Source organism: Oenanthe melanoleuca, chromosome Z (assembly GCF_029582105.1).
Source record: "Oenanthe melanoleuca isolate GR-GAL-2019-014 chromosome Z, OMel1.0, whole genome shotgun sequence".
Lineage (NCBI taxonomy): Eukaryota > Metazoa > Chordata > Aves > Passeriformes > Muscicapidae > Oenanthe > Oenanthe melanoleuca.
Window position 1 is genome coordinate 10018874 of NC_079362.1, and position 25495 is coordinate 10044368.

General features: G+C 39.9%; 1 protein-coding gene across 1 annotated transcript in view; it reads left to right on the forward strand.

Moving 5' to 3' along the window:
• MEGF10 (multiple EGF like domains 10) overlaps nt 1–25495 on the forward strand; it is an 86238-nt gene that overhangs the window by 56004 nt on the left and 4739 nt on the right. The window contains exons 14-24 of the mRNA XM_056514393.1: nt 9607–9753; nt 11817–11951; nt 12301–12429; nt 14934–15062; nt 16169–16297; nt 18126–18254; nt 18796–19032; nt 19976–20103; nt 20274–20397; nt 22213–22257; nt 24791–24997. Coding sequence (XP_056370368.1) covers nt 9607–9753; nt 11817–11951; nt 12301–12429; nt 14934–15062; nt 16169–16297; nt 18126–18254; nt 18796–19032; nt 19976–20103; nt 20274–20397; nt 22213–22257; nt 24791–24997 — 1539 coding nt within the window. The remainder of the gene's footprint in view (nt 1–9606; nt 9754–11816; nt 11952–12300; nt 12430–14933; nt 15063–16168; nt 16298–18125; nt 18255–18795; nt 19033–19975; nt 20104–20273; nt 20398–22212; nt 22258–24790; nt 24998–25495) is intronic.

Here is a 25495-nt window from a genome sequence, read left to right on the forward strand (position 1 = left end):
TCATGATGGTCCAGGATTTCAGGAAGCTTCATTCAGGCAGCCAAGAAGCTTCATTCAGGCAACCATTGTCCTAACCTGTCAACCTCTTAACTTGTCTCAAACCAAGACAACCATACAGAAACTGTGCTGCCATTTCAATGTCTCTGCATGTATTTTGTCCTGTATGAAAATTTTCTCACAATTTTTTTTTTTCTTTTTTACATGTCGATTTTAAGAACTGTATCAGTCAAACCACTCACCAAAATTTGTGTTTGGTATTGTTGTTGCACCCTCTTGTCGGTGGAGAGCAAGATTTTTTTAAAACATGGTAGAAAAGCAGCTATCATGAAATATTCCCTTTATCTCTTTTATCTCTGAGTTTTAAGTCTCACAAGGATTTCTAATCTTTAAATTTGGAAGAGCTCTTTGATCTTCAGTAAGGTTTAGTTAATGCTGTAAGTTTGCCCCTCTGTGAGCATTCCAGACTTGCTGCCTCACTGTAATGCTGCAATGTTGCAAGGGTCAGATCTCACATCACCTGTCTGTGTGGGTTCTTCCATTTAATAATGAGGAGTCAGCATGAAAAACAAACCTTAAATGAGCAAAGTATGTTTATGCTCTAAAAATCAGTGATTTGTATTTTATTTGTGATTTCAGACATAATCCTCTCCTCTATAAATTAATGTTTAGTCTAAGTGACTTGCAAGTTCATGATAGAATTGTTTTCTTTTTTTTCTATGGTGCTTTTAGACAAAGTAGGTGGAGGTGGGCTTATAATTTCCTCAGATAAATACAGTCTTACTGTTGTTTTTTTCCCAAACCTTTATTTTTCTATGCTCTTTCTTCCTAGCTCTGTGGATGGATTGCCATCTTGCTTGAAGTACATAATACTCAGTGTCTACAATTCAGGTTGATTAACTGTAGCTGATTACAGCCTACCTGCTGTTTTTTCTACTTTCTGTTCAGATGAACATGACTTCTATGATTACTGGGGGTAGGAAGTGGGAATCTCTAGGGGATACAGATACACAGGCAGGAAGAGCTCCTGCTTTGCTCTAGGAGATGAAACCTATCTATTATTTACTGATTTTTTTTCTGTTTATTAGCTCTTTGAGAAGGCTTGTCTCACCATTGTGAGTGAGAGGAAGTTCAAGAGCCAGCACTCACCTAACTGAGGCAGGACTTTTTTTGTTCAATTCTCTTCCCACAAGCTGCACTGTGACTTGCCATTAGCCACTCAGATGCCTCAGGAGTGCAAAAAATGGTAGAAGCTACCTTAGTGCATTACGAAAAAATACTATTGGCCTTATGCCAGCCATTGCTATTTTTCCTGACACTGTTTTGTGTTTATTTTGTTATGATATTAATATCCTTAATTTTCATGTAATTTTCAGGTAATTGTGTGTGTGTTTGGACACATTTTCACAAACTTACATTTGAATCTGCTCAAAACGTGGTCTCATAAATTACTTAAAAGTGTTCATCAAAGAATACCTATCATAAAAACATGTGAACAGTTGCTGATCTTAACGCTGCAGGTAGGTAGAGCTGTTCACAAGTCCTAAAGGCACGGCTTGAAGGGCATACTGTGAGTCTTTGTCCTGATTTGAAGAACAGGTGTCTGCGGATAAAGGCAGAAGTTTTCCTTTGAAATAGAGACTTTAATTTCACTCCCCCCAAGTATTATAATAGTTTGAATCAAGGACTCTGAGGCAGAGATAAGGGGGTAGGAATAACAGCCCTTTTACTAATATATCTAACCGTACAAGCAGAAACAACAGCAGTTGTTAAAATTACCAACAAAACAGAAACAGATAACTCGGTTCCAGTCCTTTCTTTAGCTGCAGGCACGCTCTCTCTGCACTCGGTCCCAGTGCTGCAGACAGCAAAGCCTGGCAGATGCAGAGAGCAGGCAGGAGCGGAGGTGGGAGGGGGCGTCTGCGGCCGCGCCGGTCTCGGGTGGGAGCGGCTGGAGCGGGCAGCTCCTCGCTCACCGTTGGTGTCCGGGTGATTCGCTGTGTCTGCAGAGGCAGGAGGCTGGAACGGGGCAGATGCAGGGCAGGTGATCGCAGAGGGTCTGGCTCTCCTGCCTTCGGCCACGTGGCTGCAGACGGGGAATCCTCCTCCGAGCTCACCGGGAACACGAGTGACCCCTTCAGAAGTCGCTCCACCTACCCCTTTTGTCTGGAGTCGTCAAAGGTCCTGGGTGTAACCAGGCCAGCTCCATAGGCATGATAATGAGAAAAATTCTTTAAATTGACACAGTAATAGAAAAACACTCAACTCCCAACAGTCTTCTAAAATTGAGACAGACAATCAGGGTTAGAAGGTGTGTTAATGAATGGATCCAGATTAAAACAGGCAGCTTTGAAAGGCCAGAATAAAAACCTAGCAGCGTTATGTATAACAGGTTATAAAAATTATCTGGCCAGTGTGATATAAGTAACTCAGGACATGACAGAGGCTTCAAGTGCAGCACAAACCTTGACTGAGCTTGCATTCAGGTATGTGAAAGGATAATACATCAATAATATATATTATATAATATATAATAAGATAAAGACATAATATTGTAATATTTTGTAGTGAAATCTTACTTCATTCTTTAAAAGGAAAAAGACTTAACAAGAAAGAGACTTCAGGCCTCATTATTGGTAAAATGGAGCCCCCCATCCCTGGATGATGTCATCAGAACAGCATGTGTGTGACAGACTAGTTTTGACATGTTGGTGATGTCTAGACACACTTTTACAACATCCACAGCATAGCTCACTTTATACTCAGTGTCTGGAAAAGTCCTCCTCCCACACTTCACATGTCAGAGCAATACCCAGCAAGGAATCCAGGCTTTGTGCAGGTGCTTATATTTGGAATTTTTTTAAAAAAAAAGAGAGAATACTTCAGGAAAAGGCTCTCAAATAGCTGTGCTGTAAAAGTGCATTGCAGAAATAGCAGAAGATTGTAGGATTAAGGAGGGAGGTTGTGCACAGAGCTGTGTGGAGAAGCAGGTGGAGGATATGTGGAAAATACAGGAGCTTCTAAAATGAAAGGAATTATGTTAGAGTGGATTAGTTAGTTTTTTTTATGTTTCGTTTGTGAAAGTAACCCTCAGACATACTAGTTTTGCGTGGGTAATGTTACCTACCTAGTTGAAAATCAAAAAGAAGGTAAAACAGATTTTGGATCAGTTTAATGCTTATCTAATCCAAATTGATTTAGTAGTTTAAAACCACTGGAAAGCTAGTGTTAAAAATAAATACATTTTGAGGAAGCTTAAAAATGTGAACTTGTGAGTATTTTTTGATTTTAAGCACAAATAAATCTGTGACACTAAGGTGAATTTCCCAAAATATTTTGATGTTGTCAAAGTAACTTTATTTAACAGACTGTCCAAGAAGGTACTATAAATGCAGCATTTTCCTCAGCCCTGTGAACAGCTATCTGCACTTGCCCCAGGGAATTTCATCAGAGCGAATAGCTTATGTAACTTTCAGAGGCAGATGAAGGCGTGACATAGCTGTCCCACAGGGCTGGGGAGCAGGAAAGGCTTCAGGGGGAGGGTGCATCAGTGACCACGGGGTGTGAGGGAGCTCTGAGCTGCTGACATGGGCATGAAGGTTTGGCCTCAGCCTCGAGGCACAGCTGCAGCTCCCCACTGGTTCAAAAATGAGATGCTGTAGGTTTTAGCTTTGTTAAGTTTGTTTCTGAGTATGTCCAGGATGTTCTCTTTTCTTTCTTGGGTTCTGCTTAGGAGTAAGTTCAGTTTTTGACTATTGTGTTAAAAGACTCAGGAAATAGTTAAAATTGGCTTTCATTAGATCTCTGTTTTTATTTGGAGTTGCTGGTTTTCATTTGGGTTCTGTTTCATCCTAAACAAAAGAGAATTAAGTTTACAGGAGTCCTGTTAGAAGTCCTATGTTCTTTTGTAGTTTGATCTTATTTTCCCTGTGCAGCAGAGTAATTCTGTGTAGGAAAGGAAGAGTTAAGAGTGATGTTTTTTTCCTGGCAGTCTGACCATTCCGTCAAGATCCAGGAGCCACATGACAGGATGGCACAAATGAGAAACATCCGCCCACACAGAGGATGATGTCTGCCCCAGACTCTCTCACCCCTTGACATTTTCACTGTATCTTAAAAATAACTTCTTTTTAACTTAGAGGGAAAATTCTGTTTAATTTCTCAGTAGCTAGTAAGTGGAAAAGAGTGAGAACTATTAAAATAGAAAACAGAAGAAACACACAGAAAATATACTCTCCTGATAGATAATGATAATTCTCCTATTAAATTATACCAAAGCTTTGGGTTAGCTTTCATTAAAAATGTACATCTAACACTTCCCTGAACAAGCAAACCAGCAAGCACCATGAATGTTTCATCTCTTAATCTTATCTGTTCTGCAAGCAGCTGTCAAAATTAATTTCTCCCAAACTTCGTGAAAGATTAGGGAATTCACATTCTTGCAAAACTGAGGTTTTGCATTAAAGCATTAATCAATTAAATTAGTTAAAGCAGTCTGATTAATTAATTAAAATGACAAAAGCTTTTTTTCCCTCCAGTTTATGAGTGTAATTGCAGTGGGTGTCCTGATCACACATCACTGCTCTGCCTCCACTGGTGCAGCTCCACCTTTGCATTTGCCATGAGATGTCACGTCAGGATGGCGCGACATTTGTTACTCTCAAAATCGATTTAAAGGCTATGTGATTACAGGGGTTATGAAATACCATTAGTCTGCTATCTGTACCAAAACAATGACAGTGGTTTGTGGAAAAGACAGATGCAGTAATACCAGCCCACATTTCACCAGCAGGCATAGCATTGACCCTTTGGCTGCAGCAGGAGGGATGTCAGTGACTTTTTCTGTGTGGACACCTGCTGGCACCACTCAGCTCACCCATCACCAGATGTGTTGTTTCTGTGTCTTTCCATGTGCCTCTGACTGTATTTCTGAGAGGCACATTTGTTGGTGGAATATAAAGGGGAGATCTGCCACATGACACCTCACTCCCCTGGTGGAAACACCCAGGTCTGCTGGGTGGCTGCATCTCTGCCTTGACCCTCAGCTTTCCATGAGTATGCATGTTTCCTCCTCCTACAAAGCAAAAAAGCAAAAAAAAAAAAAAAAAAAAAAAAAAAAAAAAAAAAATAGAATTGGAAGAGTTCTGTCGTGGGTCTTGCTCACCTTTGGAGCAAAGATGAGCTGCTGCTGTAGCACCAGTGCACTCAAGTCAAGATTGTCTTGTAAAAACATGGTTTTCCCTCCACTGCCACCAGTTTCCCCATGCCTCCTGAGGTACGAGACTTCCGTGGGAGAAATACTCAGTGAGCTGCACTCTTAGCACTTTCTCATGATAAATGGCAAATTTGCTTTTCAAACTTGGAGAGAGGAATTCTCAAGTAGGAGGTTTGGTGCTACCCTACATCTGGACTTCACTATGTCTGTTCTATGTCTGTTCTCTGTGTGCTGTGGTGGACCTTTATGTGGAAGAAATACCACCCTTTAAAAAATTAGCTTTAAATCAGTGATTAAGTGTATCTGTTTTCTGCCTACAAAGAAGTTAAAAAATGGAGAAGTGTTATTTCATGGTGGCTACCTAGAGATTGATAGATGAAAAGAAGCTCTGGAGTAGATAGCAGTATGTAGTGAAAGTGTGGCCTTCAGGAGGGTACTAGAAATACCTCAAAAGGTATTCTGCCACTAAAATTTGCAGATAAGGATGTTTGCCTTCAAACTCAGATGTTCTTGTTGATGGTCTTTTCTAGCTAACTTCCTACCAAAACTTGCAGCCACAGACTCTCCTGCTGCTGCAGTGAAGCAGCTGAAATCTGAACTTCTACAGAAAAATCTGTGATCCTCTCATTAGCTCTTCAGTTTGGGACAAATTTTAATTAATTCCTTTGGCTACCTTCAGCAGTGGAGCAAGGTATCTCCCTCCCTCAAAGATAGTAGGGTACGTACTTATAGATAGTGCCTGTGACACTTTCCACCAACTCCCCTTCTTCGGGCTGCACATCCATTATTTGACAGAATTAGGAAGGTAATTCTCACCTTCAGCAGTTGCAACTGCCTTGAACAGAAGTGTTAGTTTTTCTCAAATATGAAGGGTGAGCTCTTGGACCATAAGGGGAAAGCATCATTAGCTTTAATGACACCAAGATTCCTCCAGCCTTTGAAGGTCTTGTTCCTTCTTTAGTTTGGGCTGCACCATGCCAATTTTACACTGACACATGGGAAGTACACCAGTATATAAATAGGTTTTAATGCTGAGGGATTATACTGGGAAGTTCCTTGTGTGTTAACATAAATTGCACAGCAAGTACATGTTCTTTATGAAGAAAAAACAATTCTTATTGAAGTTTGGATAACCTTTTGTCAGACTAATGGCAACACAATAAGCTGGAAAACAACACCTTTTCCAATAGTAAATTTGCCAGGGAAGATAGTAAGAAAGAATTGGTAATACCCCCCCCACCCTCCGCCCTTCAAATGCTGAAACAAATTAGCTCTTTGTTGATCTGACTTGGGTGGATCACTGAGTCTCAACTTAAAAATACAGCATAGGGAGTATGCAAATACTCTGCTAGCTTGGACAGAAGGAGTGGTATCCCTAAAGAATTCTTCACTTCATTCATGCAATTACGAATGCCGGGGGAATGCTGATTTGGATGTGAGGCCCCCAGCATAAAGCACTGGGCATTAAATGCACGAGCATTTCTTCAGAGCAGCTTAGCTGAAGTTTATCGTGACCATTCAGCTATTGCCTAGCAACTTGTGAAGGCCATCAAAGAGCTCTTTGTCCATAGCTCTGGCAAAAACATTTTCTCGCAGATACCCTTATCAGTATCAGAACCAACATGAAAACTTAATAAAAACAATTTTATTGTGTAAGAGATTAATACTTGCACAAAACTGTGGCAATCATCAACCAGCTGGTAACACTGTTGTAAAAGCTAATCTTGCTTTGCAAGTTCTAGTAAAAATGCGTCTTTTTCCTGAATAATTTCTGGCTTTTCTATCAAAGTGTAGCTTTCTTCACTGAAGTTTCATAAAAAGCATCACTCTAGAAATTATTTTTTAAAATCTTTTTATATCTCTTTAATATTTCTAACCTGTTCTTTCTCAAAAATATGCATTTGGTTTTTGCAACTGTAAGATGCAAAACTCAACTAGTTATTTTTAAGTGCCTTGTGAACTTACCTAAATAAATAAATAGTGAGACTGAAAACTGTTTTAATATGTAGAGATGCAGTAAATGACTGAATGATTTCTGCCTTGCTACACTCAGAGAAGTTAAATGGATTTTCCTAGTGATCAAGAGTGAATACATACAGTGAAACAGAATCATGTTCAGAAGTCTTGCAGTGTCTTATATTGTTATCATTGTTACTCAGTGGCATTTGGTGTCCACAGTTTATTTGCTAGGTAGAGTGATGCCATTCTTCACCTCTGTGTAAGGGGTGGAAGTGGGAGTTAAAGGGCAGGTTTTTTTCAGTTTCCTTAAGGGATGTTTTTCAGTTTCCCTGATGTGTAATGAAGGAGCCTTTCCCCCCATTTTCTCATTTTTAATGGTAGTTGCTGGCTGTTTTAAGCCCTGTGGCTCTGTGCAGCATGGGACCCATTGTCTTCCCCATCCTAGCATGCCCGCATCACCCTCGGACACTCTGCTGTCATAAAGCATCCTCTGTGCACTGATCAAGGCAGTATAATTGAGCCTGGTGTTATTGTATGTCACTGGTCTACATAATCTCAGATAATGCACTTTGGTAGCTCTTGGCAACCACTGGCTTGTTAATAGTGACCATTATACACTGGGCACCGCTGACACCCATTGAGGCTGTGAAAAATGTCTTTTCTGCAGCAGGGTGCACCGAGTGCAGCTATGTGTGATATGGCAGATAACCCTCACATGGACACAGGGTTCAGCCCTGAGATGCTCTGCCTGTGTTTTCACAGACTTAGAAACCCAAATTCTCAAGTTTGGGAACACCAAGCAAAGCAGCAGCTGGAAGAAGTGGTCTTGTTTCTTGTTTAATTCATAAAAATGAATTAAAATGCAGTGATGTCATACTACTCCTGTGCACCAGCATTTCTTAAAATCAGACCTCTCTCTTTAATTTGCTTATCCATAAATAAGTTAATTAAAAGATTGAACCAGACTGCTGAGAAACAAGTCAGCACTGCCTCTCAAATGTATATGGAGACAGGAGAATGATATTGTCTAGGCAGGCAGAAAGTGAAAAAGGAGTAATGTAACCAGCCTTTTATTTTCTGACAGTAGGTTTGTTTTAGGTGCGTACTAATGATTATTGTGCAGTCAGAGTTTTGAGGTGGCCTGTGTATTGTCAGTATCTGGATTTTTAAAGTCAAGTGTTCTGTCTTGCTGGCACAGGTTGGTGCAGTCTGTTGAAACATGTATTTGATTCTTCAGTCTGTTGATTGTCCTGCAGAGAAAAACAGTTCAAAGGAGTTCCTCCTTTTCTCTAATTAGAGAGTCGGTCTTCTGATATGGGCAGCTTTGCAAGGCACATGCTGGGGGTGTTGAGGAATCAGCTCTTAGTCTGATCTATCAGTAAACCATGTAGTTATTTTTCAGGATTTTTACAAGCAGTAGGTCTTGGCTTTCAAAGTTAAAATATTCTTTTTTTTTTCCTTATAACATGTAAAACTGTTTTGCTTTTTTTAGGACTCTGGCAGTCATTGAACCTGTGGCATATTTTGCTGGAAATTCTTACAAAGCAAGACATGCTTATGGTTGGATCCAGTCCACTTTTCCCTTACTGGAGGGTTCATTCAGTAGAGGCATTACAATAAAACTTAATTGCTGATGCAAAGTGCTGCAGACACAATACGGTCTGAGTTCCACAGTGGTGCCTGCTGGCATTTGACGTGCACAGTGCTTCTTAAAAAGCAGGAAAACTATATTTAATGTTGGTGCATTGTGAAGAAAATGACAAACAAACAAACAAAAGAAGACAGCAAACAAACTGTGATTGGATGATTGTAATGGGGGGTTTGTATAATGATCTATGTGTAGAGACTCAGGTTGTGGCTATTTTACAATCAATTTTACACCAAAGCAGGTTAAACAAAGCACTGACTGACCAGCATCCTTAACGTTGTGGCAGCTGAGCATTTTGGAATGCTCACATGGTGTGTTTGGAAACCCTTTTGTGCACTGCATTTTTCTGTTCTGTACGAGGCTGAGCAGTAATCAGCTCACACTAATTAGAAATCATTCCATGTCCTGCACCCCATTATTATACACAAATTATGTCAGACACAAAGAATTCTCAGAAGGAAAAGTTCCTGCAATACCTTCAGTGACGCATTTCCCAGACATAAAATCTGAAACCAAAAATCTGTTGTTTTGAAACAGCTATTATGGAGGAAGCAAAAGCCATTTATGTACCTCCCATGAAAACTGTAATTTGGGGAAAATTCACTGTTCTGGAGAAGGCAGGAACAGAGATGCGAGTTTATCTTGTTGTACTTTCATGATGTTAGTGATGTTTTGATAAACAGGTTGTGAGAGCTGTGTTTTCAAGTTTAGCCCTTTGAGAAGCAAAGATTTAACCTAATTGTGTGCAAGAGGTCTTCACAGATGTTTTGTTTGTTCATGGTTGCAGGTATTCACTGTGACAGTGTGTGTGCTGAGGGACAGTGGGGTCCAAATTGCTCCTTGCCTTGTTACTGCAAAAATGGAGCATCCTGCTCTCCAGATGATGGGATCTGTGAATGTGCACCAGGATACAGAGGCACCACTTGCCAGAGAAGTAAGGATAACAGAAATGCTTGAAAAATCTGTTTCTCCCTCGGATGCTTGGAAAACATAACATACAACATTATAATGCTTTCCTAATTGTAGAGTGAAAGACTAAGAAACACCCCTTGATTGGACATTTTGTCAAAATACATGAATATTCAGGAAAATAAAGGGTTACCTAAATGAATGAATGTTTCCACCTAGAAGTGCTCTTTTTGTTATAGTACAGCTTTTCTTTTATTCACTGTCTATTCTGTGGCACTGTTATGAATATGACTTTCCAAGAAATCTCTTAGGGGATACTACTCTAAGTAATTTTCAAACGTGATTGATGAGTGTTAAGTTTGTAATATAGATATATAAAACAAGCTTGAGTTTCAGAAACTAAAAGCCTTCCCGTTGAGTCTGCTAGGGACCAATAGCTTAGTTAATATTTGGAGTTTTAACACTTGTTTTGTAAGAGTAGTCAGTGGGATCAGACCCCACAGTAAGTAGAGATGTCAAATGTACCCATGGTTCCTTTTGAAAAACTTGTCTCAAAAAATACAACTTGAACAAAGAGAGATACAGATGAACTAAGGAAAATCATGCCAGAATCAGGGAGGTAAATAATAAGTCTGCCCTCCCAAGATTTGTCACAGTTTGCCAGCAGTCCAGCTGTATTCAGGATGAATCACTGAAGCTGTGGGGGAAAGGTATTCAGGGGAGAGAAATATGAGTTGTCTGGAACTGCAGAGGAGCCCAGTTTCCAGAGTAGGTCTCCCAGAAACAGGATCCAGGAGCAGGTGGGTTAAGGACAATCAATGGGTTAAGCATCAATGATGCTTCTGGCTCTTCCAAAAGAAGCTTAGAAGGCAGGAGATGACCTCAAATGGTCACTGTCAGGGAGTAGGAGAACCAGAGGAAGGTGAAGTTCTATCAGTTCAGGAATGGCAAAAATTTCAAGCTGAAGGCTGTGACATGGCACTGCTAAATAACACCTCAGTGTGGCATTAGTATTCCTTGGGCATATCTGACTGTGAGCAGTAATTATTCTCACTATCTAATCTCTAAAGGACCCTACAGTCAATCAGTGCATCCAAAGTGTAACATTGCCATGTAAAAATATTCTCTTGTGTTTTGGAACTGTGCCTATAACCTGGACAAGAGGCTCCCAGTCCAGTGCCCCTCTGAGGCAGGATCTGCAGGCTGGGAAGACAAAGGTCATACAAATAGTTTGGATCCTGGTCAGAAACTGCCTTTTCAGTAAACAGGAAGACCTTTTGGCACTATTTCACTTGGAGAAGTTAATCTCTCTGGAGAGATCCTGGCCATATAACTTATATCAAATGTGTAATTAAAAGACTAAATCTTGAATGAAATTGAAATATTGAAAAAATTTCAAGGTAGTTTTGTCATGCTAATTGCAGCAGTTCAGGTATTTCTCTTGATCTGTTACCTAATATTCTAGTTTATCAGGAAGTAAATGCCAAAAGCGATTAGATGAACAAAGAAGGAGAAGCAGCCTTTTTTTCTCCCCTTTCTTTCTTTTTGAGAAACTTGTGCTTTTAGCATCACAATTAACTGGATAGCTCTGTATTTCTTGTCTCAGGTTCTCTGAAAGTTAGAGTGAGTCTGTACCATGTGAAAGGTTGATTGGAAAACATCTGTGCTTTTTTTCCAATGAAGTTATGGCTAGTTGAATTCCAAGTTAGGAAACACGTCAGGAATTAAGGTCTAAGATGACCTTATTCATCTAGAGATAAAACTATTCTCTCTGTTACTTCAGATGTGCTTCAAAAGATGTCCTTGTTAAGCCAAATAAAGTATGTATGCATTCCAAACATTATCCAAGTTCAGGGTGGCTTGACATGTAATGGAATGTAAGCAAAGTCGTGATGAGCCAGAATTCACCAAATCCTTGAGGAGTGGGAGCAGATCTTGGTTTGGGAGTGTAAATCACTGAGCTGCACAAATGACAACGACCACCACCAGGGCCGGAAAGCAGAGCCAGTTCTAAGCCAGGAGGAGGTGCCCTGCAGGGTAGCTGATGGCAGAACAACAGCAGTGACAGTTTGTTCTCTCTGGTTCCAGTCTGCTCACCGGGATTCTACGGACACCGCTGCAGCCAGACCTGCCCCCAGTGCGTGCACAGCAGTGGCCCCTGCCACCACATCACTGGCCTGTGTGACTGCCTGCCTGGATTCACTGGAGCCCTCTGCAATGAAGGTACAGCTGGCCAGAAAGGCGCTATGGGATGCACTCACCAAGTTCTGGAATGATTTCCATTCCATCACTTGGGAGCTGTAAAACCGAAGATACTTTCTGTTGTGGAATGTTCAGTTTATAAATCAGGAATCTTTTCATCCTTCAGTATGAAACCCTCTGTACTCTCCATTGCATTATTTGTGTAGTGAATATGGATATTGTGCTCACCATAATTTATAATTCCTCACTTTATCCTTATACCAAGAAATACCTCTCTTGATCCAAATACTGGTTGTGTTCACCTGAAATGAAGAAAATTAAATCTTGTTTGGATCACTAAGGAATTCTAATTCTGACAATGCCTTTTCAGTATGTCCCAGTGGCAGATTTGGGAAGAACTGTGCTGGAATATGCACCTGCACCAATAATGGGACTTGTAATCCTATTGATAGATCCTGTCAGTGCTACCCTGGGTGGATTGGTAGTGACTGCTCTCAGCGTAAGTACCAGGGTTTTTTTTTCCCCTTTAATTTTAGAACAAATTATCAGAGTCTAGTTATTTAAAATACCTTTTTTTTTTTTTTTTTTCCCCTGTAAAGAAACACTGTCTTAAGTCAGAAATTAGGACTTTATGATAAATAATGGAGAGACCCTAAACTTCTCTGGCCAGGCCAAAAACAAAGCTGAAATTTTCTCAGGCACAGGTTAGTGCTCTGGCTGCACAACCATCCTTGTCCTCACTAAGCATTTGAATATTTTGTTAAAAATTTTTTCACTATGCCTTCTTTTTTTAAGTGCTTGTAACCCTGTGATGGATTTTCCTCTTTCTTCCTCTTAAAAGTGTTTTCACAGATAGACATGTTTAGTGTCATTCAGCCTCATTCAGTGAGTATTGTCTTCGTGTGCTGAACTCATTGGACTCTTCGTTACTGATTTAAAAAGGAGAAGGGAAGATCCTAATTTTACTATTTTTTGTGAAGTTACTTTAGTAAGTAGTCACTCCCCATATGCCTGGATGGGTCTATGCAATTTATTAATCAGAGGAAACAATTGTTTTAAGGAAAACTCTCCCAAGAAGCATATCCAATCCCATAAGGTGCTAAAATCCACACGGTCTGAAACATACACATGCCAGAATTTCAGTCAACCCACTTATGTGAATAAAAGCTCCATGCCCTGAAACACCAGACATAGTGCTGGGGTTTTCAGGGAGGTGCATTTTTTAATAGCATGGCTCATTGGTTTATATGATTTACGGTTTGACTGGTTTAGGTTAACAGGCTCTGCACAAGTGCAGGGTACCATCTAGCCAGTTTGGGAAAAGAACCTGAAAAACAACTTTCCTGGATAAATTCTGTGAAGTGATTAGCATGCACAGCCCAGTATGATACTAAAATAAATCTTGGGCCCATTCCTGTGGAAGCCAGTGGCTACAAAGGTCCCTATTTTTACAGTAAAATAAGTAGGTAGCTGGGAGAGTAGCAGAATAGGGGTATTTAGGAGGAGGAGGGAGTTACTTACTGAATCAATATCAAGAAAATGGTGCCAGCAATATGAATGGAAGTGTTTATTGAGGCTGTGCTCACAGACCATAACAGAGGAAGTTTATTTGCTTTGTATAAAGGCCTTTCGTTCACATGGAAAATAATGATTCCATTAATTTCTTTCAGAACCAGTGACCTTTTTTAAACTTCTAACCTTTTGCCTGTATGTGATTTACATTCCTTCTTAGCTGACAACTAATTTCAAACACAAAACAACAATAAAAAATAATTACAAGGCACAACTGAAGTGAAAGTAATAAAAAAATAAACTTAGTGCTGTTTTTTCAATTTGTCGTAATATAATTTTTAATGAACTGAAATTTGGGAAAAAAGGCAATACTTTGGAAAAGTACAGCCCACTTATACACAAATCTGTAAAGGATTCAAGAATTTTATTGGTCTCAGTCAACCAGATCAGTGCAAAACAATACTTTTAAATTTACACAGGAATAAAACCAAGGCTTCAGTGTCTGACCTGTTTCTTCTCTCTTATGTAAAACTGACACTTCCATAAAACTGTTTTTAAAGTACTAAATAATTATTTATTTTACTATTTATTTTTAAAATACCAAATACTATTTAAAGTACTGCTTTCTTTATTAAAGGGAAAATATGAGAATCCTACTCAACAGAAAGGATCTATTCTTAGAGTACCCTCTTCACTTAGTGATATTCTACCATGAAGAAAATTATCTTTTGCTGTCTCTGTATAGTAATTAGTATTTTGGAACCACTTCACAGTTGTAGTGGCAGCGTGTAGCATCATATTCATCCATCATGACATTTCCAAAGCAACCAGTAAATTCTGTCTCATAATGAGTCGACATCATTATGAACAAAATAATCTCCTTTCTGGGGATAATTACTTGGTGTTTAGAAACAATATATTGATGATTGAACCCATGGAAGCATCTGAGTTGACCAGATTAAGGTACAGACCTGGTTATATCATTATTCTGTTTATTATTATCTATTATTATATTTAGGCAAATACATGAAATTTAACAATGGAAGCACAAGAAGCAGGCTTGGTATTGGCTCTAAAGTTCTAGGCTATATAGGAGTTTCAACTTTCTCTTCCTTCACTTTTTGAGCTTTAAAAGCTGTATCACCTTGACTGTTTGCAGAGTAAAAAATAAGTGAAGAAAGGAAACTTAATGGCTTTCTCTATGAGAAAGCTGCTATGAATGTCCTATTTACTGACTATCAAGTATGAATTTTTCACACATTTAATATTTTTCAGCACTTTTTACCTGAAGCAAAATGATGCCTTATCTGAAATGAATGAATAAATCTGTGGCTGTTAGCTCAGAACAGAGCAGCCCAAAACATGAACTTGAGAGAAAAACAGTGAACACCAAACAAAGCAGTGCTCATGTGTGAATGGAAGCAGCTCTATTCATGTGCATCAAGGAACCTTTGTCATTTGAGGTTAATTAATTGCTCTGGGTTGTTGCAGCTTGCCCACCTTCCCACTGGGGACCAAACTGTATCCACACGTGCAACTGCCACAATGGAGCTTTCTGCAGTGCCTATGATGGGGAGTGCAAGTGCACCCCAGGCTGGACTGGCCTTTACTGCACACAGAGTAAGTGAATTTTGTGTTCATTCTTAATCTGAACATTAGTGACAGAATTACCCTCCAGAACAGTTTGAAGCTGAAATTCAAGTACTGATACAGAAGCTGTTTTTATTTAGAACCTTGAAAGATGATTTCACTAGACTATAACATCATCATTCCTTTTGGAGTTTCCTTCATTTAATAATACATTAATACTGATATTTTCCCCCCCAAGAACTTTTTATTAAAGTAAAATAGCTGTGCAGTGACTGAGCGTAGGTATGTGGCATTCATCACATGCTTGTTAAAAGTTCATACAAAGTTTGAGAAATAAACATTTGTTAGAAATAAATATGGGTAAAGTTGACTTCTAATCTTTTTTGTATTACGCTTTCAGTTTGCTTTACCTTCAATTCAAGTTGCCTCACTGGCTGTGATCCTGGCCAAAACCCCTGTGTTTGACCTCAAGAAGAATAAGACTGCTGTTTTACATTCAGTGTTCAAATACATGTTTTTCATAAAATCAGAACTTTGCTGTTTCAGATGAGTAATATCATAGTGGCAAGAAATAACACATACATTGCAGGACCATATGGATGCAGTTCTGGGAGATATTCACTATGCTGGTTCAGCTGTCAGCTATCAGGGTTTTTTTTTGCTTCCTGCTGGTGAATAATGATCTCTTTGCAGTGGTGTGTCTTCTTCATAGTTAAATGGTTTCTTTGTGAGTAGCTCAGGTACAATGTGTTGTGTTTTTGACTTTTTTAATCCTTCAGTATAAACTATGAAGGAAACACGTCCAGAGGTTCACTGACTAATGGGCAGTCTCCCAAAGTGTCCTCTTCCTCCTCCCACAAATCTCTATTGAAGCTCATTTCTTCAAGGAGCTTTCCCTCCTGTTTTCAGAATCTCTGATAAAACCTTTGCCAGCACCATTTCCCAACCTCATTTTTGCCTGATGTGTGTTTTAAACCACTTCAGACAAGGCAGGTCTTGGTCCCTTGTGCTGACAGAACTCTCCATTTCTGGAGCTGCAGGAGCGAGCCCTCAGTAACAGACTGAACGAGAGTGTTTGTCTTCCACTCCCAGAGCAGCTGTTTCACCCCTCCCCCCTCCCTCTGCTTGTGTTGCAGGATGTCCCCTGGGATATTTTGGGAAGGACTGTGCCTTGATCTGCCAGTGCCAGAATGGAGCTGACTGCGACCACATCAGCGGGCAGTGCACCTGCCGGACGGGCTTCATGGGGCGGCACTGCGAGCACAGTGAGCACACCCCTTTCCCTGCCTTGGAACACAGCCACTGGCCTCCAGGAGCGGTTCTGATGAGCACAGAGCTGGTCACAGGCTTTCCCAAACAGTTTAAAACCCAACAGGATTAAGTTGTTAGGATTGCGGTGTCTGTTTCTTTGCACTGTGTTTTAGTTGCTTCAGGCATAATGCTAAAGGAACACCGAATTACTCCATCATGTAAAAACAGCAAAATTAATCCAAGGAATTGTCATTATCATTCTGTGAAAGCAACAAAATTTATCCATTAGTACAAACCACAGTGACAGCTAATAGTTGAAAAACTGGAGATAAGAACTAACGCATCAGTGTTCGTGGATGAAATTAATCTTGGCAGTGTGGATTTACATCGCAGCTGGTTTGTAAAAGCATTGTAGGTGGCATTTTGTTTGCACATGTGTGTGGCTCTCTCCTCAGGAAGATCAGGGATAACACCACTGACATCACTGGTGCATTATTTTATCTGTAATGTTGTACAACGTTAAAAGAATGTTGTACATTGTCCTCAGGCTCTTGAGCAGAGGACTGTTTGTCCAACCTTTGATGACTTTACAGAGCTGTGCTCCCAAATTTGTGCATTCTGATGACATCTGTGTTTCTCCTCAAAACATCACTAATGCTCAGGAAAAGATAACTTTTTAAGATGGTCTCTTGATGTCAAAACATCACATTGAATAATTTGGCTAATCTAACTCTAGATTTTGTGGATTTTGTGTCTTATCCTACAAGTTGATAATAATGATCTACAATGTTAAGCTAAATGTTTTGGTATTCATTCTAATTCAGATCTTGAAATGCCAAAATACATTATGACATAATGGGTTTTGCCCACCCATTTACCTCAGTACTTACAAACTTGTTTTATTGAGTGTAATCAAGAGAAGGAAGATGTAACATAAACATGAAGTTTTTCACTTGAGTTGGAATTTCTCAAGACTACAAGACCATTCTCTGGCACCATTGTGTTACTTTATTTTTTAAATTATTCCAAATTAGGAATGCATGAAAGATGAGCTAGATTCTTTTGAAAAAGAAAAAAGAAGTAAATGTAGTTTCAGGACTCCTGAGAAATTTCAGAAAGAGTGAAGAAATACTACACTTGCTCAAACCATCAGAACCACTATAATGTGACAGGCCATATAGTACCAAGAGGTGACAGTATAAAATAATTTATCAGTATAGGATTGCTCTCTACCAAGATACTTACATGGGGTAGGAGACACTTTGATCAGTAATTAAGTATTGTATCCAAGTAATACAAATTATTAAGTACAACTTTCCCAGTTACCTTATTCTCCATAATTTAGCATTTTTCATTTGCCGACTCTGCTAAGGGCAGTAGTTTTATTTCTCTGTAAATGTCTGGTGCATTTTAGACTAACTATTAGGGCCTTTTCTGCTGTTTTACATCAGCACATCTACCACACCACAGGACACCGTCCAGGTGTCTGGCCTCACCTGTATGATAACAAGATTTTTCAGGCACTAGGTGTCTGCTATTTCTTTATTCACACCTTGCCCATTTCTTCACTGCTTTCTTCTATCCTTTTTATCCTTTTTTCCCTTCATTCCGCCCTGAACTGCCTTAGTGATATTGCAGGTGAAGGATGAATACACATCTAAATACAATTTCTCTATCTCCTGCACACTCCTCTTAGGAGCATTTCCAGGGGAGATCCGATGCTGATGACACATTGCCACCTGCTGACCACAGACAGGAACGTTCAGGGTTGGACTCTGTGGTGCTGCAGGCCTGTAACTCCAAAGCCTTTAATGAGTTTCTTCTTGCTTTTGTTCTGTGCAGAATGTCCCCAGGGCACATACGGGTATGGATGCCGCCAGATCTGTGACTGCCTGAACAACTCCACCTGTGACCACATCACAGGGACCTGCTACTGCAGCCCAGGCTGGAAAGGGGCGAGGTGTGATCAAGGTAAAGCCCAAAGATTTAATGATTTATTTTTTAAATCTTTTTTAATAGATTTAATGTCATCTTTTCACACAGAAACTGGATTCACCTATTAAACACCATCTCTGTATCGTTCACTAAATGAATCGGATAGGTGTATTTGGGTAGCCCATGCTCTTAATTCATGTAAGTTTTGGAGGCTTGAAATTAGATGCCTCAGTGATAATTAACTGGAGCAAAGTAACTGGAGTGTAGATTTGCATGAAGTTACAGGGCTGTGCTGCTCAAAGGTGCTGATGGTGCATCGGCTTTACCTGCCCTGTACTTTTGTCCAAAGAATGTTCTAACTTTTCAACATCTCTTTCCTGTGAAGATTCTGAGTGTTTTTCCTTTCTGTGAAGATTCTAAGTGTTTTTCCTTAAATTTACAATTGGTTTCTGGCAGAGTTCTATTCTGGCATTATTACTGTATACATTAGATTTAGAAGTGAAATTTTTTCTCCTGCTACTAACACATGAACCCTCTGGGTTTATGCCACTGATTTTCCTTTCCTCTTCTATTCCAGCTGGTGTAATTATAGTAGGAAACCTGAACAGCCTGAGCCGCACCAGCACTGCCCTCCCTGCTGACACCTACCAGATAGGAGCCATAGCTGGCATCATCATTCTTGTCTTGGTTGTGCTTTTCCTGCTGGTGCTGTTCATCATTTACAGGCAGAAGCAGAAAGGGAAGGAGACGCACATGCCCACCGTGACCTACACCCCTGCTATGAGGGTCATCAATGCAGATTACTCCATCTCAGGTTTGTGATGTTCAGAACACTTGGGTTTTTTCCTCCATCTCTTGATGCTCAGATCTGCCTCTAACAGTGCTTGAATTCACATATTCTGCTTTTGAACACCATGGAGGTGGTGCACCCTGGCAAAATGTGTTAATTGTAAAGAAAAGTGACCATGTACCTCGCTTTCCTGTACAACATTTTGCACCCCCAAACTTTTTTTTCTGCATTAAACATGGTAATTTCTATCCTCTGTGCCTGCTTTTATATACAGTTGGAGTGTGGCAAAATCTGGTTTCTACAGGGGACTTTAAATTCAATGCCAACAGCTTGAATAGAGAAAGAGTGTAAAAAATCAGGATTTTGCACTATCAGTGGCAAGATTCTGCAGAGAAACAAACAGCAAAACCTTTGAAACTAATTAAGGGAAGGAGCAATGAAACCAACAGGAATTTTTGATCTATTAAAGTGCCTGTGAGTTGGGATTCAGTGGGTACATGAAGCTTTAGGCAATTGTGCCTTCTGAACACCACTGTTAAGGAAAGCAGCAGCTGAAGAAGGCAGCAGGAGGACTTGTCAGAGTTAAGAAAAAGCAAATCAGCGAAGGTCTTGGTGTTCTTAAAGCACTAGAAAATGTTGATACAGACTTGATGGTACAAGTGACTGTAATGATGGCTAGAAAGGATAAACAGAGCAAGGGACCACAGGAGAGAGGAGTTAAGTTAGCAGGTTACACTTGAGAATGCTCCTTGCTGCAAGCGAGGACATGAACTTGTAACTTCCTGCCCTGTATCCCTAATTCCTTGGAATGAATAAAAGATATTTGGTTTTGTGTTTGTTGGGTTTTTTTTTTTTAGAAACTCTAGGTTAGATTCAGAAATCAATGCAGGACTCTCAAAAACATACCTTAAGAAAGAAATTCCATGTTATTTTCTTTTGTGCATTTTCCTTTCTTTTTCCTCTTCAGAAACCATCCCTCACACCAATGGTGGAAATGTCAACAGCCACTATTTCTCTAACCCCAGTTACCATACTCTAACTCAGTGCGCGAGCCCACCTCATGTCACCAACGTGGAGAGACTGACCTTGGCAAAGGTAAAGCAGGAGAACATGGAAACTTCTCTGACGGGCTTTAGTTTCTTTTACATTGTTCCCTAATCTCTCCTCCTATCTGGCTCTTATTTTTGTTCTTCCTGATTATCACCTGGAAATTCAGCGTCTTCCTTGCAATTTCAGTTTTATTACCTCCCTTTTCTTTGAAATAGGCAAAAACCAGCCAGCTGTTTGTGAACCTGAAGAATATAGAGCCTGGAAAAAGAAGTGCTGTCATGGACTACACAGGAACACTACCAGCAGACTGGAAACATGGTGGCTACCTCAATGAGCTTGGTAATTAAAAAAAAAAAAAAAAGGAAAAACAAGGAGGAGAATATGAATGTTATTCATTGTATGTGGGATGCATCCGTTAAGGCGGGAAGAGGTAAAAATGTGACTCCTTGTGAGGAATGGTGGAACAGTTTTTGATGCCCAGTGCAGACATGATTTGAAAAATATCTCATCTTTATTGAAAGATTTGCTTATTAATTAGTTTCACCAAAAAACGGGCTTTTTACAGTGTCTGTTTGAACAAAATTACAAATTCTTACCAAATAAATGAAAGGTTGCATATATTATTTTTCTTTTTTTAAATCACTACAAAATGCGATCAGTGGTTTAAAAAGTATTTTTCCATTACCTGAGCCACTTCAGGTATAAATAGTGCATCTTCCAGATAAGCCTCCTGTTTGCTAAAAGACAGAACACTGTCTTTAAGAAGAGAAATTACCAGGAGGCGGTGAGAGTTGCTGTATGCTGCTTTATTCTGTCTTTTCATCATTTTCCACTCTCATGCATTCTAGATAGGCTGGATTGCACTGACCAGTGAAAGCCTTTAAAAGGAAGTTCAGTGGCAGTACAATTAAGGAAATTTAATTACCTTAATTTCTGGTACTTACACATATCAAACTCTGGGTTTCAGAACAACAGTATGCAGCACTGTTGTTTTTTTCCCTACTCTTCCCCAGCCTTGGTGAAACCACAGTTCAGGCTCAGATCTGCTGTGTTTGGTTTGGGTTTTGTTTGGGTTGGTATTTTTTTTTCAGGAAAGGATTTCAGTCATCATGCTCAATATTCAGTTTTGTGTTTTCTTAAGAGTATTTGAACTCATACTAAATGCTCCTCAGAGACATGTGCTGTGGTTAGCCCAAGGCAGGACATCTTGAGCAACAGGGAAATTCCAGAGGACTTGGATGAATGATGATACTGTGTCTGTTTCCTAGAAAATCAAATAGAGTTACTTGGAGACTTGAGCATCAAACTTGTGAAAACAAAAGGACAGGTGACATGGGATCTAATAAATAAAGATGGGATAGGAATAAAATTAATTACGTTTAATTCTCCTTAAATAATATCACTTCCCTCTTGAAAAGTACTAAATTGGTTTAGATAGTGCATAGATAAAATAATTTTTGGCTTTTATAATGCTTCTAGCATAGTACCACAATAAGTCTAATTTAAAAATTAGCTCTCCACAATATCAATCAAAGCTATTTGAATAGCTCAGTAATCAGGAAAGTGCAAGGTCTCTGAGGACAGCTGTTACACACTGCTGTTTACATTTATTGAGAGAAATCTGTGTAACAGGTAATTGCAGAATTGTAAATTCAGGTGCAAGGTGTTCAGGCCACTGGGGCTGGAACAGGGTGACACTGATTTGGGAGGAATTAAATTTGGAAGCAGAGCATTGGGAATTAGGGTGAACTCTGCACACCTTGAGATTTTCAGGTCAAGGTGGGATGCCATTCTGGTAGGGAGGGTTTATCCAGGAAAAAAAAACAAAAACAAAAAACAAAAAGCTGTAGGCCAACAACACTTACTAGGATTATTCAAGGGTGAGTAACTGGTGTTATGCGAGGTCAAACCTTATAATTTAGTTGTCCCCTATAACCCACCTCCCCTGTTCCTGTTGGAAAATGTGCAAGCCAAGATTACAAGTGCTTCTATACCCCCATCCTAGGCAGTTCCGCATTCCTTATGAAAGAATTATTCAGCAAGGGAAGAAATGAGTACCAAGGCAATTCCTAAACATTTACAAGCTGATGTCTAATTACTTTTGTTTTCTTTGATTTTAAAGCTACTCTGGTTTTTGTATCATTTTCTCCTCAGGTGCTTTTGGACTTGATAGGGGATATGTGGGGAAGTCCCTGAAAGGTGAGGTTTTTCCTGATGTATTTATGTTGGGAAGGAAATAAAGAAACCTTATGAGTGCCTAGCAAGTAGTTCTGAAACAATAGATGAAATAGAGATGTTAGCATATTTTGACATAGAGACTGAAAACAGTCATTTGAAGGTTTGAGGCCTCTTCCATTCTTTAGATGATACCAAATGCCACAAATACCAAAGAACCAACAGACATCCTGTCCCAAGCCAGGCAGGAAAGGTCTGAAGATAAGGGTTACAGATGAGAAAGCCATAAAACATGGTAATTTAGTAGTTCCTATAGGTTGTATGCAAATATTAGGAAATTAGTATATTGTATTAGATTGGTTATTGGAAATTAGAATTTCATCATAGAAGAATACTTATTGTATTGTAAACGGGAAATTACGCTCTTACCCTTTTTGCTATAACCTCTCTCTCTTACCCCTTTGCTCTTATTTCTTACTCTCCATGTTCTACACTTTCTCTTACACCCACGCTCTTATAATAAACGACAAACCTGAAGAACAGAAAGCTTCTGAGTCTGTCCAGTGACCATCCAACCAACAATTTAACCCCCACATATTTAGATGAAATTACATAAACATGCCTTTTATTTTTCTGAATTACTCATGGTTTCTAGGTGAAGAGAATATAAAAATAATTCTAGATTTAATTTTTCAGAGACACTAAATCAATGCATGGTTGGTTTGTTTGCTGGTGTGGGTTTTTTATCTTTTTTGAAGGGAAGTTGTTGGTTTTTTTTTTTTTTTTTTACTGAAAAACAAAACCACAAACCAAGCCAAGTCCCCTGTGTGTCACGGGAATCAAATGTTTTCTGTCATGCTTGAGTCACAGCACAGCTCAGTTCTAGATTGCAGAACACATGTTGCCTCTGCTGAAAGGCTTTAAAACAGAGACAGTTCCAACTGCATGACCACAAACCTTCACCACATGCACTGCAGGCCCTTGGAAAAAGTATCAAAATACAGAGACACAGACAAAAAGGAAAAGCTTCCAAAATTCAGGCTAGTGGTCTGATACTTTGATCTTCTGAATTATGCAGAAGTCTCACAAGACTTTATATTTATATATTTATATAAGTCTCACAAGACTTTGTATATTTATATAAGACCCCCCCGATGTGTGTCACTGTTTGTGGTACCTGATCAGGGCATGCCAAGGGAGCCTGGGTAGCCAAACAGTGGAAAAGGTGTAGCAAAGTCCATATGACTGTTGAGTTAAACACACAGACAGAAGACAGCTGGTTTGTACCCTTGTGTATAATAGGGCACAGTTAAACTGACAGAGTGATTTCTTGCACCTGTTGTTTTCCTGCCCTCGGGTCACAGCAAACTCCTGCAGTTCCAGGCTAGGGGAGAAGTGGCTGGAAAGCTGGGACAGGCCCTGGAGGTGCTGTGACAGCAGCTGGACACGAGCCCAGGGGTACCCAGGTTGCCCAGAGGCCAGTGGCCCCTGGGCTGTCCCAGCTGTGGTGTGGCAGCAGGAGCAGGGCAGGGACTGTGCTGGCACTGCTGAGGCCACACTTCGAATCCTGGGGGCAGCTCTGGGCCCTTCAGAACAAGACAGACATTTAGATGTTGCATATCAGGAAGAATTCCTTCCTGAAAGGGTTGTCAAGCAATGGCCCAGGTTTCCCCAGGGAAGTGGGGGAGTCACCATCCCCGAGGGGATTTAAAAGATGTGAATATTTGGCACTTCGGAACATGGTTAAGTGATGGATTTGGCAGTCTTACATAAATGTAAGAAAACCCAGTTCAAATGAGTCATAAAATCATGAGCACCTATCCATTGACAGGTCCACCAGGTCAGTCTCATGTTGGATATGGAGTCAGGAATGAGCTAAGGAAGTCTCATGCTAAATAACACAATATGTCACACAGAAACACAGAGAACAAAGTACCACAAAGACCACAAAATCGCTTCCCAGCATGAGCAGCTACATGTCTGAAATCAGTTATTCATCCATCAGTTAAATCCTGACATCACAAGCCACCTGATGTTTCCTTTCCACTTCTCCTGCCTTACAGAAACTTAGAAGCTGCTCGTTATGCTTTTAGTGTTCTCAAATACTCAAACTTTGCACTACCCAAGCCATCCCTAGAAATCATGCTGCCATTTTTCCAGACATTGCTCTTGGAACAGTCGCAGATCAGTTATTTCAAGTGTCCTGAGTTCAGCACCTAGAGGGGCAGAAAGTGTTCTGAAGTGCTTGTTAAAAACTGATTCTACAGCTTATCTCTATATAATGCTAGGAACTACTTTTAACCAGAATTGAAGATGCTTGGATTTTGCCACAGTAATTTGCTGGTGGCAAGATCAAGCCCATTAAGGAGAGTAGGAGTTGAGATGCTTTCATTGATTGCTGTAAATAATTTTGAAGTGTTATGACTGGTTTCCATTTAAATATTCACTTCTGAATGACTTTTTAGAGCTCATGAAAGAAAACCCTTTTCTTTTTTTTAATAGCAATGTCCATAATATGCAGCGTGCTCAAGACAGTAACATGTTTTTCTTTCTATAGATCTGGTGAAGAACTCAGAGTACAATTTAAGTAATTGCTCGCTGAGCAGCTCTGAGAACCCCTATGCTACTATCAAAGACCCACCAGCTCTGGTGCCAAAGAGTTCAGAATGTGGCTACGTGGAAATGAAGTCCCCAGCACGTCGCGACTCCCCCTATGCTGAGATCGCTGGCTCTGCCACAGCCAGCAAGAACGTGTATGAAGTTGGTAGGTACAAAATCTACCTCTGCATGCTGGGGGTTAAGAACAAAGAGTACCGGGGTTTTTATTCTTTGATTCAGTTTCATCAAAACACCTGAAAATTACTGGAAAAACAGAATTACATGTTCAGATTCTGTGTTCTGCTCAAAAGCTGTTACAACAGCATTATTTACACTTCTGCTGTAATGCACACAAACAGGGTTTTGAAGTACCTTCAGCTCTGTTCAGGTACCTCTGAATTTCCCTGGTGTGAAAGCTTTCCTTTAATCAATAGTGTGAGATAAGCTTAGCATTTGATTGCAGTGGAGTTCTGCACTAGGTGAGACTAAATGCAGCTGGAGTTATGTAGGGCAGAGTTAAAGTTCTGTTTCCTTCTGTTGATCAGAAAAAAAATGACATCTTCACCCTCAGACATAGTATTCCACTAATATGGGTCCCACCTAGTTACCGTATTTCTGTGGTTACAGAAAACTTCTGGGTCCTGTGGAGTGGTAACTATCCAGG